At 39.6% G+C, this 15,229-nt stretch overlaps 1 protein-coding gene across 2 annotated transcripts in view; it reads right to left on the bottom strand.

Moving 5' to 3' along the window:
• Positions 1–1,982: 1,982 nt before the first annotated feature.
• The window catches only part of prkcaa (protein kinase C, alpha, a), a 107,692-nt gene continuing 94,445 nt past the window's right edge, over positions 1,983–15,229 (bottom strand). For both annotated transcript variants that reach the window (XM_026359456.1, XM_026359458.1), the window contains 2 exons: positions 15,068–15,208; positions 1,983–6,867 (listed from right to left, as the gene is read on the bottom strand). In XM_026359456.1, coding sequence (XP_026215241.1) covers positions 6,703–6,867; positions 15,068–15,208 — 306 coding nt within the window. In that variant the 3' untranslated portion in view covers positions 1,983–6,702. The remainder of the gene's footprint in view (positions 6,868–15,067; positions 15,209–15,229) is intronic.

Here is a 15,229-nt window from a genome sequence, read left to right as displayed (position 1 = left end):
TTTTACTTTTTAGGTATCTTTTAAAATGTGACCTCATGCACATGTGTCCTATATATACGCAACACTGTTTGAGTCCAAACTGTGTCTCATGCTCCACATGAGGTCACACAACTGTACCTGGAGATACTAAGCTCATGGTCTCTTTCAGCAAATTGAGATAAATGTCTGTTCACTTTGACAGGAACAGATTGGACACCCAGTCAGACTGAGTGTTTATGAATGTGGACATTCATTCAGTCATTTAGGAGCATGTTGCAAATGTCACGCATGTGTGTGACCAACCAGCACATTTTGATCACACAGTGAAAGGAGAGGCTGTCATCAGCTCGGCTTTCACTTGACCTTGGACGTAACTTTGCCAGGAAGGAAATCAAGTCCTTTCTCACCCCGTTTTCTCACTGTGCTCTTGAGGCGAACTCTCGTTCTCTTTATCTGTTAAACCAAGACAACACGGTTTCAAAGACTTCTCTGGTGTCATCACATCTGATGAAGTTAAATATAGACAGAAATAGAGTGTGTGTGTGTGTGTGTGTGTGTGTGTGTGTGTGCAGAAGAATGAGAGAAACCAGCGGACTGAAACCTACCTACCACACCAGCTGGGTCCACAGTCAACATACTGCAGGGTTTTCTCTAATGAGACGCCATTAGTTACTGGATATGCATTGTCACTGACAAGTTAAAATAATACTGTACACTGTGAATCTACATTACACAGCTACACTTATGTAGATTACATCAATATTACATGCCAGGAGAGAAGAAATACAGCTTTTCTGATCAAATTTTATTCATTAAATGTTACCAGAATGATGCATAATGTGATACTGCAGTCGAGTATTTATGATAACCGTTTGGCATCAAAGAATAACAGAGCGAGGAAACCATCTTACAAACCTGTTTCTCCTCCTACAAGACACTGGCTGCCTGCCAGCTAGGAACTTCAGTAATTGTGGGCTCTCATTTGAGAAAACGTCAATAAGATAGATGAAAGCTCCCAACTGAGCTGTGAAGAGTCTGTGTGCTGTTTAGAGGCTAAGACTAATAAGGTAGAGTCCAAAAAGAGGTCAAGGTTGGAAGAAATTAAAACTTCTCAGTGATCAATACGATAATGGAGCCGAGTGGTAAAAACAGTTTTACTTAATGGGACTGAGTGAGCACCTCACACGTTCTCACTTCCTTAGTGTTGCACGTTATCTCTTCCTGATATAAGTGTATATGATACTGATACTAAAACTATTCTCACGTAATTCAGTGTACTGTAGACTTAAAAAAAAGCTCTGCTACGTACATTTTTTATCTTCTACAAGTAGTAACAGGATGCTATTTTATTTAGTGCTGGTCCCACAAGGAAAAAGAAAAGAAAACACTGAATCGCAAATATTTGGCAACACAACCAGACTGAGCTGCCAAAAAAATACAGTATACAGTCCTTAAAGGGCGAAATGAATCCTCTTCTGTGAGATCGAGATTCATTTCTTCTGTATCATAGTTGAATCTTAATTTATTTATTATATTCAAAATGTTCAGATGGACCCTGATTTTAAATTTTTAGATAAATTGGGAAGAAACATTTTGCATTTCTCAGTTAGTACAGTTACCTTGAGTGTTCAAAAAGGCGCTTATAAATAAAATGTATTATCATTATTTTTATTTTTAGAAACAACAAGTGTTTTTTTAGTAAGTCTTATAGTTGTTGATATTTTGTTGAATGACATATCCCTAGGAAATAATAAAAAAAGGTATTTTCCGTCTTTAGTCTAATGTTTTTTTTTTTTTAGCTACAGTGTGTGTTCCCAAGTAATTACTGTAACTGTGCTAATTATTAGTTAGTCTAAGAGTCTGGCTCCCACATCATGGTGGCTTTGGCCGCTTAATTGCCTGCTGCAGAAACGTACTGAGCTATAACCTGTGTACCTACTTCTTTCAAGGGAAAGCCACAATAGACATTTATATGAAAAGGCAAAAACAGTCAGAGAAGTATGGACCTGATTTTCCTTTTTTTAATTTGTGTTATCATACATTAGGTACAAATGACACAATCAATTACAAGGTAAGTAGCTCAGACTCATTTTAAAGGTTTCAGGCTGACAAGGGAAGAAAACAAACATATGCCATTTGCAAAATACAATATATTTTCTTTTACAGCCTATGCGGATATCTACCGTAAGTCATTTCTGTACAACAAAATGGGTGCTGAGGTTAGAAATGAACACAGAGAGGAAATTAGAGACCATGTTACGGTATTAGTAAAGCGATAAGGCATTCCTGCACATCATTGATCCTGTGCTCTGTACAGCCAAAAAAAGGATGGCAGTTCACTTTCGACTCATGTCATTACACAGCGAACAGGACACGGAAAGTAACGACTTACGACAAAGAATAAACAGGATTCCTCTAAAACAAAACTGTACCTAACAGGAGCGTTTGAAGAAATGCCAAAAAGAAAAACAAGCAAGAAAACCAACATTTAAAAGACATAACAGACCTTTCTCTCTCTCAAAATCTCACATTTAAGATAATATCCTTAAGGTTGTTTTATTCTTTACCGGCCACCCTAATCATGAACCATAAATTAAAAAATAAACAAAAAAATAGATGTAAACAAAGAAAAACACCAAAATACATTTGGCTGACTCCTTTCCCGTGGTGCGTTTGGGAGATTGCCTGTAAAGAGGAAGAACTGAAGCCTGTACTGAGTGAATAGTACGAGGAACATTAACTACTTTCCTGACCTGATGGTATTTAAAGGGTGAAAAGAGGAGCACACTGTTGTTAAGTTGATGGATTGGCTCAGGCACTGAGGAAATAGCAACAGGTGGAACAAAAGTGGGCAAACGGGAGACATCAGGAGGAAAGTGACGAGGCACAGGGGGGTTGGCCTTAAAACATGTCGTCATCATCTCTCCTTTCACTCATTTAACTGAACTCCATCCATCACTGGTTCATCAACATCTTTGATATTGTCGATGTATTTATTAATCACTCACTCACAGCAGGCATCCCTAGGCACAGGGAGGTAAAGGTAAAGCTAGCAGATACACAAGGATATAAGGATAGGATTTCTTTTTTTTTTTTTTTTTTCAGACTTCATTACTGGCTTCAATAAATATCCTTAAAATTTGATTTACAGACAAGACAATGGATCAATCGTGTGAATGAAGCGCGCAGAGGAACTTACATTTACATTCATTAAGTACTGTGAGATGTGCTGAAACACTCAAAGTAGTTCGTCTGACAGTGGATTAAAAACACATTTAGTGAATCAATGATGTGGAGAAAAAAAAGATAATGGAGAACAAGGAGGAGAGAGGTTAGGAAGATGTTAAATAAATGTGTTGAAGTTGGGAAAGGCACACAAGGAGAGAGTATATTCTTCATGCCTACACTGACCGTGACTTGATATTCTGAAACCATTTCTGAGAAGGAAGAAGATCGTGAAGCTAAGTCATCAGTTTTATTAAAGTATTAAAGGGATGGGTCGTTAAAGCAGCGCATACAGTCTCTCAGACAAGGGCAAGACTGGCTGAGTAAACTCCGGATATGTACAATGAATATTTCTGTGTTATGTTAAATCGAATGCTCCACCAGCTGAAATGTTTTTCAGACACTCTTTCGCCCGAGGCCGGACAGACAAGGAAATCTACGGTTGTGTACAGTGAGTGGACTGTCAAACTGACTGGCATTGGAAAGTGTACTGACACAATGTGCACTGGTATCCTCATGGCAGCATGCGAGTATATGTTATGTGGCAAACAGAGTATAGAGCAGGTGGCTTTAGGCAGGTCTCAGAGAGTTATCCATCTGACTGCAGCTAGTGCAACACTGCTCCTGTCGGGCTCTGGCGTTATCCAAGTTTGGCACATGCAAAAGGTTACATACAGTAGGATACACTCTAGGAGAGCACGAGTCTTAGAAAAACATTGAGAAAATATTACAAATGTCTCAATAGTTCCCAGTTACATATTTCGTATGTGATTTATCCTTTGAAACATTCCTGATTTTTTTTAAACAGAAGCAAGAGAAATAAACTTGACAACATCCAAAAATAAAGTTAAAAAAGGACAAAAATGAAAAGAAACGGCTACAAATAGACAACAACACAACATTAAGCTCATAGTATAAACTCCATTCATGAGACACTATAGAGGGGGTGGTCCCACTGGCCATGCATCACCACTAACCATAGATCTGTTCCACGTTGTCCTAAATACACCAAAAATGAACCAGGGGCCATAATGTACATGTAGTTCAACCTTCAACATATAATAGCACTGATCTACAACCAGGGACATGTTTTTTTTTCTTTTAGTAGTATTGGTATCTATTTCTTCCATCATGGATGAGGACAGTCTCCCCTGTTGCTCTTCCTGTGGTTTCTTCTATTGTTTCTTCCTTATTAAATGTTTTTTGTTGCGTTAGTTGATATTTCAATGGTCTATCACATATCAACTAAATTTGATTTGATTACTGCTGCACAGCTCTGTCATTAAAATTCAATTAGTCTTAAACAGCATAAATAAGCACTCTTGTGGTAATTGACTGTAACGTAGCATAGTCCACTTTACATTTTGGAAATCTACATGTAGGATCTATGCTTATAGTGAGATCCTCTTTTGGAGAGTTTAACACTCGCCTTTCTGTAGATCTAACCTGTACAAACAAGTTGAAGGACATATATTAACATGTTGACAGTGTGGACAGTGGGTATTAGTATTAGACAACGTGAACTGTGACATTTATTACCACACTAGAGGGGTGACACTCACCCCTGAAGTTAGATTTTGAATGGAGCGTCCATTTTAAAGTTGTAATTCATTTAAGTTTCATACTTCGTTGCATGATCACATGCATGAAAGATGCAGCATGCAGATACAGAGAGACAATCAACAGCCAGACACACATTCAATCCGCAAACATTTCACAGTAAAAACGATTGAACACGATTGAAGAAAAGAAAAGATCGGATGAGAAATCTGCCAACACAAGCCGAACAGATAAATCTGGATTCTATTTAAGACGTCCAGCTGTTAAAAAGTCGATCTGTTACTGGGTGACGTTCCTAGATTTATTTATTTATTACACATACAAATATTGTTTTATCTAATTAATGTAATAAAAGCACGTTCAGGTGTTGGTATAAAAACTGTAACTTGCTATACTAAATCATGATTATTTACAAAGGAGTTATACACAATGATACAGTAAAATATTCATCTGATCTAATGGAAAAATATGTATGAAATCACAAAAAAAAAAGAGGAGAGTAAAAACAAATCTAGTTTAATGACATTGAGGAAACAAAAACTGATGCAAAAAATAAAGAAAAAAGGGTTCCACTTTAACTAGTAATGATTGAGCTGACGTCCTCCTAATGGAGGATGAGTCTGCTGTCAGGAGAACAAAGCTATGTCAGAAGTATTTTTAATGTCTGTATCTAAGACACCTGACAAAAGTGTGATCTGCTCTCGAGGGCACGATACTGTATGCAATAAAAACTATTTTGCACGCCTAACACACAACGACATCAGTTAATGCATTCTTAAAAAAAACAATGAGAGTTTATTCAAATGTCTCATACTGTTTCTGTGAAGACGTTTACGAGCAAGAGGAGACTTTGTGGTTAGGGGCACAGAGTGGAACAGAAACAGTAGGTAACACTGACGAGCATCAAAGCATAACAAACTGTAAACGTTTTAAGTTTGATTTTTCAAGGTAGATATAAGACTGTTCTGCCACTGGCCACGCTCTAAACTGATTACTAATGTTAAGAATACAAATCAAGCTTGATAAATGTTAATTTTAATTTTAATTACCGGGTAAAATAAGGTGATAACTGTTAAGCTAAGTTTTGACAAACTGGAACCAACAACACTTTTGAACCGATGTGTCACAGTTTGGCATTTTTACAGGCTGCCTGTTATTTCGTTACGTAATTGCTAACCCCACCGCTGATTTGCTACGCACCCTGGAAAGTTGAGAATGGCCAGAATTGAGTTTACACCATCACCAATCAATGAAATCAACGGGGGAACAAAACTGTAAACATGAGACAGGAAACAGTGAATCACAAGGTGCTGTTTCTACGCCCGAAACCCTTCATCTTTGTAGTAAATATAACATCTACATCACCTTTTCTAAATCTTCAAGTCATCACATACTGTAATATCTATAATGGGTTGATTCTGAGTCTGTGACCTGTCAACTAAAGCTGCAGGTTATATGTTTGTCCCTTCAGGTTGCAGAGGCATCTTTCCTTGAATTAGTCGATTTTAGCAGAATGCTCCTTTAAAAACCTCTTGTTTATTTCACATACCGTTTTATTTATTGTGTTCATTTCGTCATATACTGACATAGACAAATAAAGCCTGACACTCTTCTGTCTCAGTGCATCCAGTTATGTTAAGCTTTCCATATGATTTGCAGGGATAAAGAAGGACATCCTAAGCTACAGTACATGTTCATGTCAATCGAAAGGAAATGATGTCATGTGGTGGCCAGAAAGCAATCTAATGTACATATTTCATACTGGCAAAGATGTTATACAGAACAAATATGCATGCCCTACATTCCCGTTTATTAATAAAACCAACACATAAACATTTATCATGGGCTTTGATCAAGTTGTGGTCAGATGTTAGGTTTTTGGTTGATTTAAGTAGGTGGCAGTGTACAGTGATCTTCAGGAAGTCGTCCTCATCCTGCTCATAAGCTGCTGTTAATCGAAGGGTGTACAAACTGTGGGTTGATGAAAGTGAAGCCCGCAAACTCGGCCTGGTCGATGTTGGCAATAACCAGCTCATCTGGTGGCGTGAGCTGGGGCTGGGTGCGAGTGAAGAACTTGTCGAAGTTCTCTGCTCCTTTGCCACACTGCAGAAAGGAGAGAGAAAGAGAAGAGATATGTAAAGTAATCTGCAGAGTGCAAGCGACCGAACAGACGGGACTGTGTGGAGTTCTGAGAAGCCAAGTAGAGTCCGAGGCAGTTCTGAGAAAGCAACGACCATTTCAATCAGCAGAATTAGTTTTTAACTTCTTGGAACTTTTCAAATGAGCCAGAAGGACGGGGAAGAAATTATTATGGCAGCGTTGTCATCAATCATGAGTGACTAGCGTGGTCCTCCATTTCATATCATCATATTACTACATAAAACCAGTCCCACTGGGCTCGACAACTTGACCATGTGCATAAAGCAACACTAAGGCTTTAACCTGTCAACTAATTAAAATGCACCTTCATCCTGTTCCCTGGCCCACATAAAAACCCACAGTATTTCACACCTGATCCCCGACTTCTCCCACTGCTGTACGCGGTTTGAAGTTAACATCAGATTACATGCTCTACATCTCATTCCCCTGAATCACGTACGTACCGTTCAAATGTCCGAATCAACAGTGTCACAGCTGTGAAAATAAACAATACTGTTTCCAGCAAAAAGGTCTTTAATTAATTCTGTGAGAGGAAACGGTGTCAGGACGTCAGCAATAAGGCACTGTGTGTTTCCACTGACCTCATACTCCACTGTGATGCACTCCCTTTATTTTGGTCAGACATGATATATATGTACTTCTGACACCAAGCTAATTACAGAAACATGAAATTATTCATTGTGTAAAAATAGCAACAGCACCAACGTGCAACAAGGTCTCACACAAAGGTTAATTAGCGTTCATAAGAGGCCAAGCTGCCAGTATTTAAACACTTCTTAGAAGTGTTTGCATTTTCCTGTGATGAGGGGATAATCAAAGTGAATCAAAAGGAGGTAACTCGTGTCACACGACAGACGAATTAACACTTCAGAGAATTCCTCAGCAAAGGCAGGTCATGTGCGCGTTTGGGGGGTGTGGGTGTGCATCTCATTTTTATTTTTAGTCTCCTTGAATGGAAAAAGCTTTCAACATAAAACACATGATTGAAGTGTAATTGAAACCAACATGTCATGTTATACTTGGTATATTGTTATAGTATATTACTGTATTTATCATGGGTTGGTTCCATAGTGACGTGGAATTATTCCTCATCTCCAAGAGAAGCCCACTTTAACAGATCCTGTTAAAACCTAAGTCTGCTAGGCTTTTTCTCCAACAACCATTTCCACCACTAGACATTGGGTGTAGCATAGAGAACAGCTGTTTAGCCTCCTTTCAAGCTAAACGAATTTAGGAAGCTAAATAACTGTATTTTATTTTTTTTTGCAATGATTCTGTTCCTTTCACTAAATGCCATTGGCCTGCCCTCAGGATTAACTTCTGTGGAAGATCTTCTCAGGTAGTGTGGTACCCTTACAGTTCAATTAGAGGAGAAGAAACAAGATGAGTTAGAAAAAAAGCAGTCCATCCTCACCTACACCCAGTGATAGTGGGTGTCACAATCAACATCAACAATGTTTAATTCTTTGATTCGGTTCTCTGTTTATCTGCAGTGCATCTTTCTATTCAATCAATTCATTATACAATTGTTATTACAAAAATGATTCTTCTGTCTTTTGAGAGAGACAGAGAGCGGTCTGCATACTGTATATCATCCTTCTCCATCCTCATCAGCCAATCCACCCACACACCTACACGAGTTCGCAAACACACTCGCTCGCACACCCAGATACGCACATACAGTACACCATACTCTGAAAAACTCAGTGCACCACTTGAAATTCCTGTTCCCTGGGGAGGTACTGTTCTGCAGCTGGCTGCGAATAAAACGGAGCCTGTGAAGTCAAATATCACGGGGGCTCGAACACAGGATTTGAACAGAAAGAGAGGATAATGGCAGTTTGTCACTGTTGTCATAGAAATAAACACTGATGCATTAAAGTCAGTGGGTGGTTGTGACTGCAAAGGCAAAAATTTCACCAAACATCAGATGTTCAGGTACAGCAAACGTGGCCTAATGTCGACTCTGGAAATATAAATAAGCTTTGGAAGATTCATGGTTTTGAAGATATTTGGTTTGATTACACTCAATAAATGAGTGTAATTTTTAATCTGTTTTTATAGTAGCTGACAGTAGTTTGTAACGTAGGACTGATGACAGAATATTAAAACTACAATAAGCTCTTTAAGGACAAGTTGAAGCATTTGAACTTTGTTTTGTCCTTCTGTTTTTTTTAAAAGTGCGGTTGCTGTAAGCTTATTCCTTTCGGCATGTACTGATCTAGTGACTGAGTAAGTGTGACCGCTTCACCCGTCACACTTGTGCAGCGGACAGACATCTCTACCATCAAAGCATCTGTCCTTTGTCTGGATTGTAAGCTGTACTTCAGTGCTACTAAACACCAGCGATACGCTGAATACTCCTTTAGCACAGTACTGTGACTGACTGATAAACTCAGTGAGATCCACTATTTCTAAGAATCATCTGCTGATCCTTAGCTCAGTTCACTTTCAGTCCCTTACAATTAATTTTAATAGCTGGTAAGTGGGCAGACAAACACAAACTGGGATCTCTTAACTAAACTAAACTTTTAACTCATTACTAAACTGCTCGCCTACATAACGTTGAGTGTGTGTGTGTGTGTGTGTGTGTGTTTAACAGCAAGCAACTGTTCGTTGCTTGGGTGTGCAGGCACGGCTGTGTGAGTGTGCCAAGAATAAAACACTGCAGTTTACAGGCACCAACATTTATATTTTGTTTTGTTTTGTTTTGTTTTTTTAGGCCAGACAGAACACATGAGGTGAGTTAAGAGGCACTGATGTTAAACAGATGATTTTAAGGTGTCTTCCTATGACTGACAGGTGAGGTTTGCTCCGAGCCACAACCACCCTGTCAGAGCAGATAGAAGGAAGGACACACACTTCAAGATGATGAGTAAATGTGCCTGCGTGTGTTTGTGTGTGTGTTGTCTCACAGTGTACTCTCTCCCACACAGCAGATACCTGACGGGTAATCGGCAGCATCCTTCAACTGCTATGCCTCTCTGTGTACTTGTCTTCTTCGATCCATCACTGACCATCTGTCGCTCAAGTGAAGCAACACAGTTTTCACTCTGACCTCCACGAGACTATCTCCACCACCAAGACGAGCCTTTTTAAAACCACACAATAGTTACTTTATGTGACAACAGGCCACTACTCTCACGCAACACTCCTCAAAGTGTGTAATTAAAGCATATGTGGGAGTGCGCCTCAGCTGGCGGCGCTGAACATAGTTTACCGTAGCACTTTAACAGTGCTAAGCATGGTGAGTTCACTGCCCATGCTATTAAGTGCTGTAAGTTGAAATGATTTGATTCTTGTGACAAAAAGGATCACACTACAAATAAAGGACCTTCCATGGGTCAGTAAAACAGATGTTTTAAGTCCCAAAGGTTGGCTCAACAAGAACTAAAGAAGAATCATCTTAAATTAGGCCACCATTAATATGGTCTTAACAACCATGCCTCACCTCCTTTGTGACGTATTTAGGGACATCAATTTGCCCTTCTGGAAAAGCACAGTGCTGGTCTTACATCGTCTATCTCTCATTGAGTGATTCAGCCAACCCTTATGGGCTGACCAGAACTATTATGCTGTTGATACATCCTTCCATACATGGTGACACTGTGTCCTACATGGATTTTTGACCTACTTTCTTTCATCTTTAATCTCTCTCTCTCTCTCTTTTTCTCTCTCGGCACACATGCAGACATGCACGCCTCTGCACTCAAGCATATTAAAAGAACACTCAGCTACTTAGGATGATAAATGAGTGCCAGCCTCCATTAAGAGTTGTGCCAAGACTCTCTCGCGCACTATACCTCCCTCTCCCTGATGCCACTGGCATAGGAGCTCTCCATTCTTGTCATCGTCTCCCGAACATTATGCTTTGTTTTGCTGAATTGTGAGCTTGTCACTTGCCGTGAACTGCTTAGCTTTAGCTTACATTTTCTAAAGATTTAACAGAAAAATAGCTTTTAAACTGGGAGCATGGTTAAATTTGTTAAATGTGAATGTGCAATGTAAAAAAATAACGAAGCACAACACTTCCATCAGTGCTTTTAGCTCTGCACCAAGGAATATGAGTTGCTGAGCTGAGTTACAGTAGCTCAGAACATCCCCGGTTCTGCTTTAACCCAATCTGTGTCTGTTACAGGTGTTATTAGAAATTATATCTTGACCCCACATTATGTAATAAGTACAGGAAATAGAAAAATATAATATTTTATAACAAACAAACTGAAAACACTGCTTCCTGTAAGCTAAACTAAGAAAGCAGACATGCTCAGTCAAGTCTGCGCATCTCATTTTCCTACAGCTACAATGAATCACAACTCATCCATATTGCTTTTTGTTTGTGTGTGTGTGTGTGTGTCCATGTATCCCATCAGGCACACACTTCCCTTCCTTGGACTATGTTCCAGGACTTCTGTGCAATGACTAAGTCCTCCCACTCTTTCTTGCTTCCCTCCCTTCATTCACTATCAATCACCAGCTTATACCTATTTGACCTACTTTTTGCATCCTGCTCTGGATGCAAAACATGTGGCCATCAATAATGTGTATGTTGTGTTGTACTCTCAAGAATTAGCCTGATTTCATACCGACGCTGTTTGCTGCATGTGGCTGACATCTAATTACACGCTTGTTTTGTTACCTGCAGTAGACAGCTGCACGGTGACAACATCCAGCACTGCAAATATGTAACACTAACTACTGTCAACATGAACTGAGCTTGCCCTGACACTCATCCTACCACACAGACTGTGTCTTCCATGATGTCTGAAGCCCCGGCCCAATAGATACAGATGGTTTGAATCTCTCAGCTGGATGCAGCCGGTGTATTGATTGCAATTCCACAGCTGTCACAGGCGAATGAAGTGAGATTGAACAGGGATACATGTGCAAGAAGAGAGGAAAGAGGACGAATGGATGTGGGGATGTAGAGTTATCTGGAGAGGAGAACTCAAAATGAGTGCTGTATTACATGGCATAGTGAGATGGATATGAATCATTATAATTTAGGTTATGGTGGGTATGGGGACCATTCAGCAATGTTTTGTTACTGCTCTGATCTGTTACCCTGCATCTACAGTGCATGCAAACACCAAGCACATGTGATAAGTAAAATAACAACTTTAGTGTGGACAAATAAACCAGCAGAGAAGCTTTCTTTTGTTTCTGCTAATATTGATCACCCCCCCCCCCCCCCCCCCCCACACCAACATACTCCTTTACAGCAAACAGACACCGAGACGAGGCGTACATGCAAGAAGTCTTGTTCTTTTGCTTTTCTTCCCACACACACACACACACACACACACACACACACACACACACACACACATACACACACACACACACGTTTTCTCACACATGCACACACATTATTTCCAGGACACTCAGCACAACCACTCAGCAGGTGACTAAAGGGACAAAGAGGCCAGGATTCACCTTATTAGAAGAACTGGAGCCCTGGGGTGGTTGAAACAGAGGAGAACTACAATAGTTACAATAAACATGTAAGTAACACATAACCACACAGGACACTGAGTGACCTACTTCATGTCAGTGTGTGTGTGTGTGTGTGTGTGTGTGTGTGTGTGTGTGTATGTGTATGGAGAATGACAGAAAGAAAAAGGGAGAATGTTTGTGGGCTCTACATGATCTAGCGTGAACTCCAGAGATTTCAAAACTGCCCTTTGCAGTGCTGCAAAATGTGCTACATGAGATATGCATTTATAATAAATGAAGGTTACATTAACTATATATTGAGATGAGAGCCTGAGAAAGTAACGATGGCCCCATATTACACATCCCATATGAAGAACTGACAGTCACTCCTACTCAGAATGTTGTAATGGACCAGTTACATTACATCAACAATCAATCATTATACCTGAAAGACTCACATACATGAATAAATTCTTCATCTTCATATAACGAGACCCAAGAACATATGTTATTTAGCCACAACTACTACATCACTAACAACATCAGCAGCTAAATGATAAAAAAAAAATCCACTTAGCTCGGGTAACTATGCAAATAGTTTTGTTTTATTTAATACATCTTGAGGATTGAGGTGTTTGTTTGTGTAAATTCACTTTGAGTAGAAAGTGAAAGTAGTAAATATATTCATTTCATGATACAGCTTGTTTTTATGGCTAAGTATTATTATGTTAGTTGGAAGGATTTCCTGGAGAGATTAAGTGAATTCTAAGGGCATTAAATGAGATTGGATGTTAATAAAAAACACTGAGGAGAGTGACCCCATCAAAAAATGTGGCACGCTGAGATAAGGATTATCTGTGTTCATCTGAGCAGACGAGCAGCAACAAACAAACCAGGAGAATCAGTTTTATAGAGCGGTAAACATAGAAAATCCCATTTGAAGTGACAGCTCATTGATTTTCCAAATGGCTGCTTTTGAATACATTATATGCCTCATAAGTAACTTTGCTTTGGATTACTACATTATGCACCACCTGTTTCATTTCATTTCAACAGTGCTTAGACACAAAATGCCCGACATTGTGCACACTGTGTGAAAACGTTCATCATCTGTGAATAGAAATTAACACCACATTCAAAGTGAATCAAGTAAAATACCTCCCACTGACTTAGAGGTTAAAAACAATGTCTGACCTTACAGTACCTAACTTTACTTATGTAACTTGTAAAGTGTAAACTAGTGGCTTTCGTTGCTTGTGTGTGTGTATTCTGACAAATCTGACTGAAGACTGAGTTAATAAACAAACAGCCAAGAACAAATAGTCCCCAAGGGAGCAGAGGGGCATGAAATGTCTTGCCACACCACATTTGCCTTGAAGTGATGAACACATCTGTTCTTGTTTGCTTAGATATATGCAGAAGGTTAGAAGGCTGTATTTGTTTACTTGTCTTGTCAATGTGTATTGTGTTGTGCGTGTGCGCGTGTGTGTGATACACTGTGCTCGGAGAGGACAGCTTTTTCAACAGGTATTAAGGATTTTAATGGGATACTTTCTACAGGCATACACGTCGACAGTTTAGAAAACAGAAAACCTCTACCTGCTGCTTTATGGCATACAGGGCAGATGTTTGATATTGGTGATCATGTGGGTGAAAAGATAAAGGAAACATGACTTCACCAAAGCCAGAAAGAGCAAAGACCGCTGAGACTGAGAAAAGAGAAAGGATGTTCCTCGTGTGCATTAAGCCACCAGGTGCAAAGTGTAGCCAAAGTGGTCTACAACAGTATACGCTCAACATCAGTATACGTGGTGCAGCTATGTTTGTGGCTGGAGGTGTTGGACGGACTGGCAGCTGTCAGGTTTCCATTCTATGTAGAGAAAACTTTAAGTGAATGTCCCGACAAAAGGACTGATGTGCATTTCAATCCACCACCATTACGCAAATATTAGGAGTTGACTGCCTGGGGATAAACACGTGCTGATGCAAAAAAAAAAAAAAAAAGAAAATTCTACCCTTTCTTTCTAACATCTCTTGAAACAGTAACACTTTTTTGATAGCACTTTGCTTTGATGTTGTTTCTTCTTGACTTAGATTTTGTTTGCTTGCCTTGTTCCTCACTTGTAAGTCGCTTTGGATAAAAGCGTCTGCTAAATGACTAAATGTAAATGTAAATGTAATGATGCTAATTCTCCATTTGTTTGTCATTAAGCTCGCTCAGAAGAAGAGGGCTCCAGAAGTTGACATACTTACCTGTATTCTGTGGCAAAGTCCTAATTTTCTGACTCATCCATTCACCTCAACTTCCTCCCATTTTTTTTCTGGCTCCATGAACGTCATCGCCGCACTTTCTTCTTTGCTTGTGTCTTAATTAGCACGGCCGCTAGAAATTGCCTAACTTAACCACATTACTGCTGTTTGTAAAAACCTGCTGGCTTAAGACACATGGACTCATTCTGTACTACTCCTCTTTGCATCATGCACCCACACGAAAAGAAAAGAACGAGCTCTTTTTGACAGGAGCAGACAGTCTAATAGGAAATGTGGCCTTGTTTTAATAAAGCCAAGAGTGTTTCAAAGTGGTTAGCAATCACCTTAACCTTGGTTACAGTAATTATACCAAGTAACATGACACTTAATCAGACTGTGAAATACAAATTGAACCTAATCACTTTTGTCCCTAAATGTGTGTATTCTAGGGACTTACCACTTTGGGCTTGAAGGGCGGCTGTATCTCCCGGTTCTCCAGGCGTTCCCAGTCGATGCGTCTGAAGAAGGCATGCTCTCTGATGTCTCTCTCTCCCTCAAGGCCACAGCCAAGACGCTTGGACGGATGCTTGGTCATCAGCTGCTCATTGGAAGAAACAAA

Source organism: Anabas testudineus, chromosome 1, assembly GCF_900324465.2.
Source record: "Anabas testudineus chromosome 1, fAnaTes1.2, whole genome shotgun sequence".
NCBI classification, from domain to species: Eukaryota; Metazoa; Chordata; class Actinopteri; order Anabantiformes; family Anabantidae; genus Anabas; species Anabas testudineus.
This window is presented reverse-complemented; position numbering and strand designations above follow the sequence as displayed.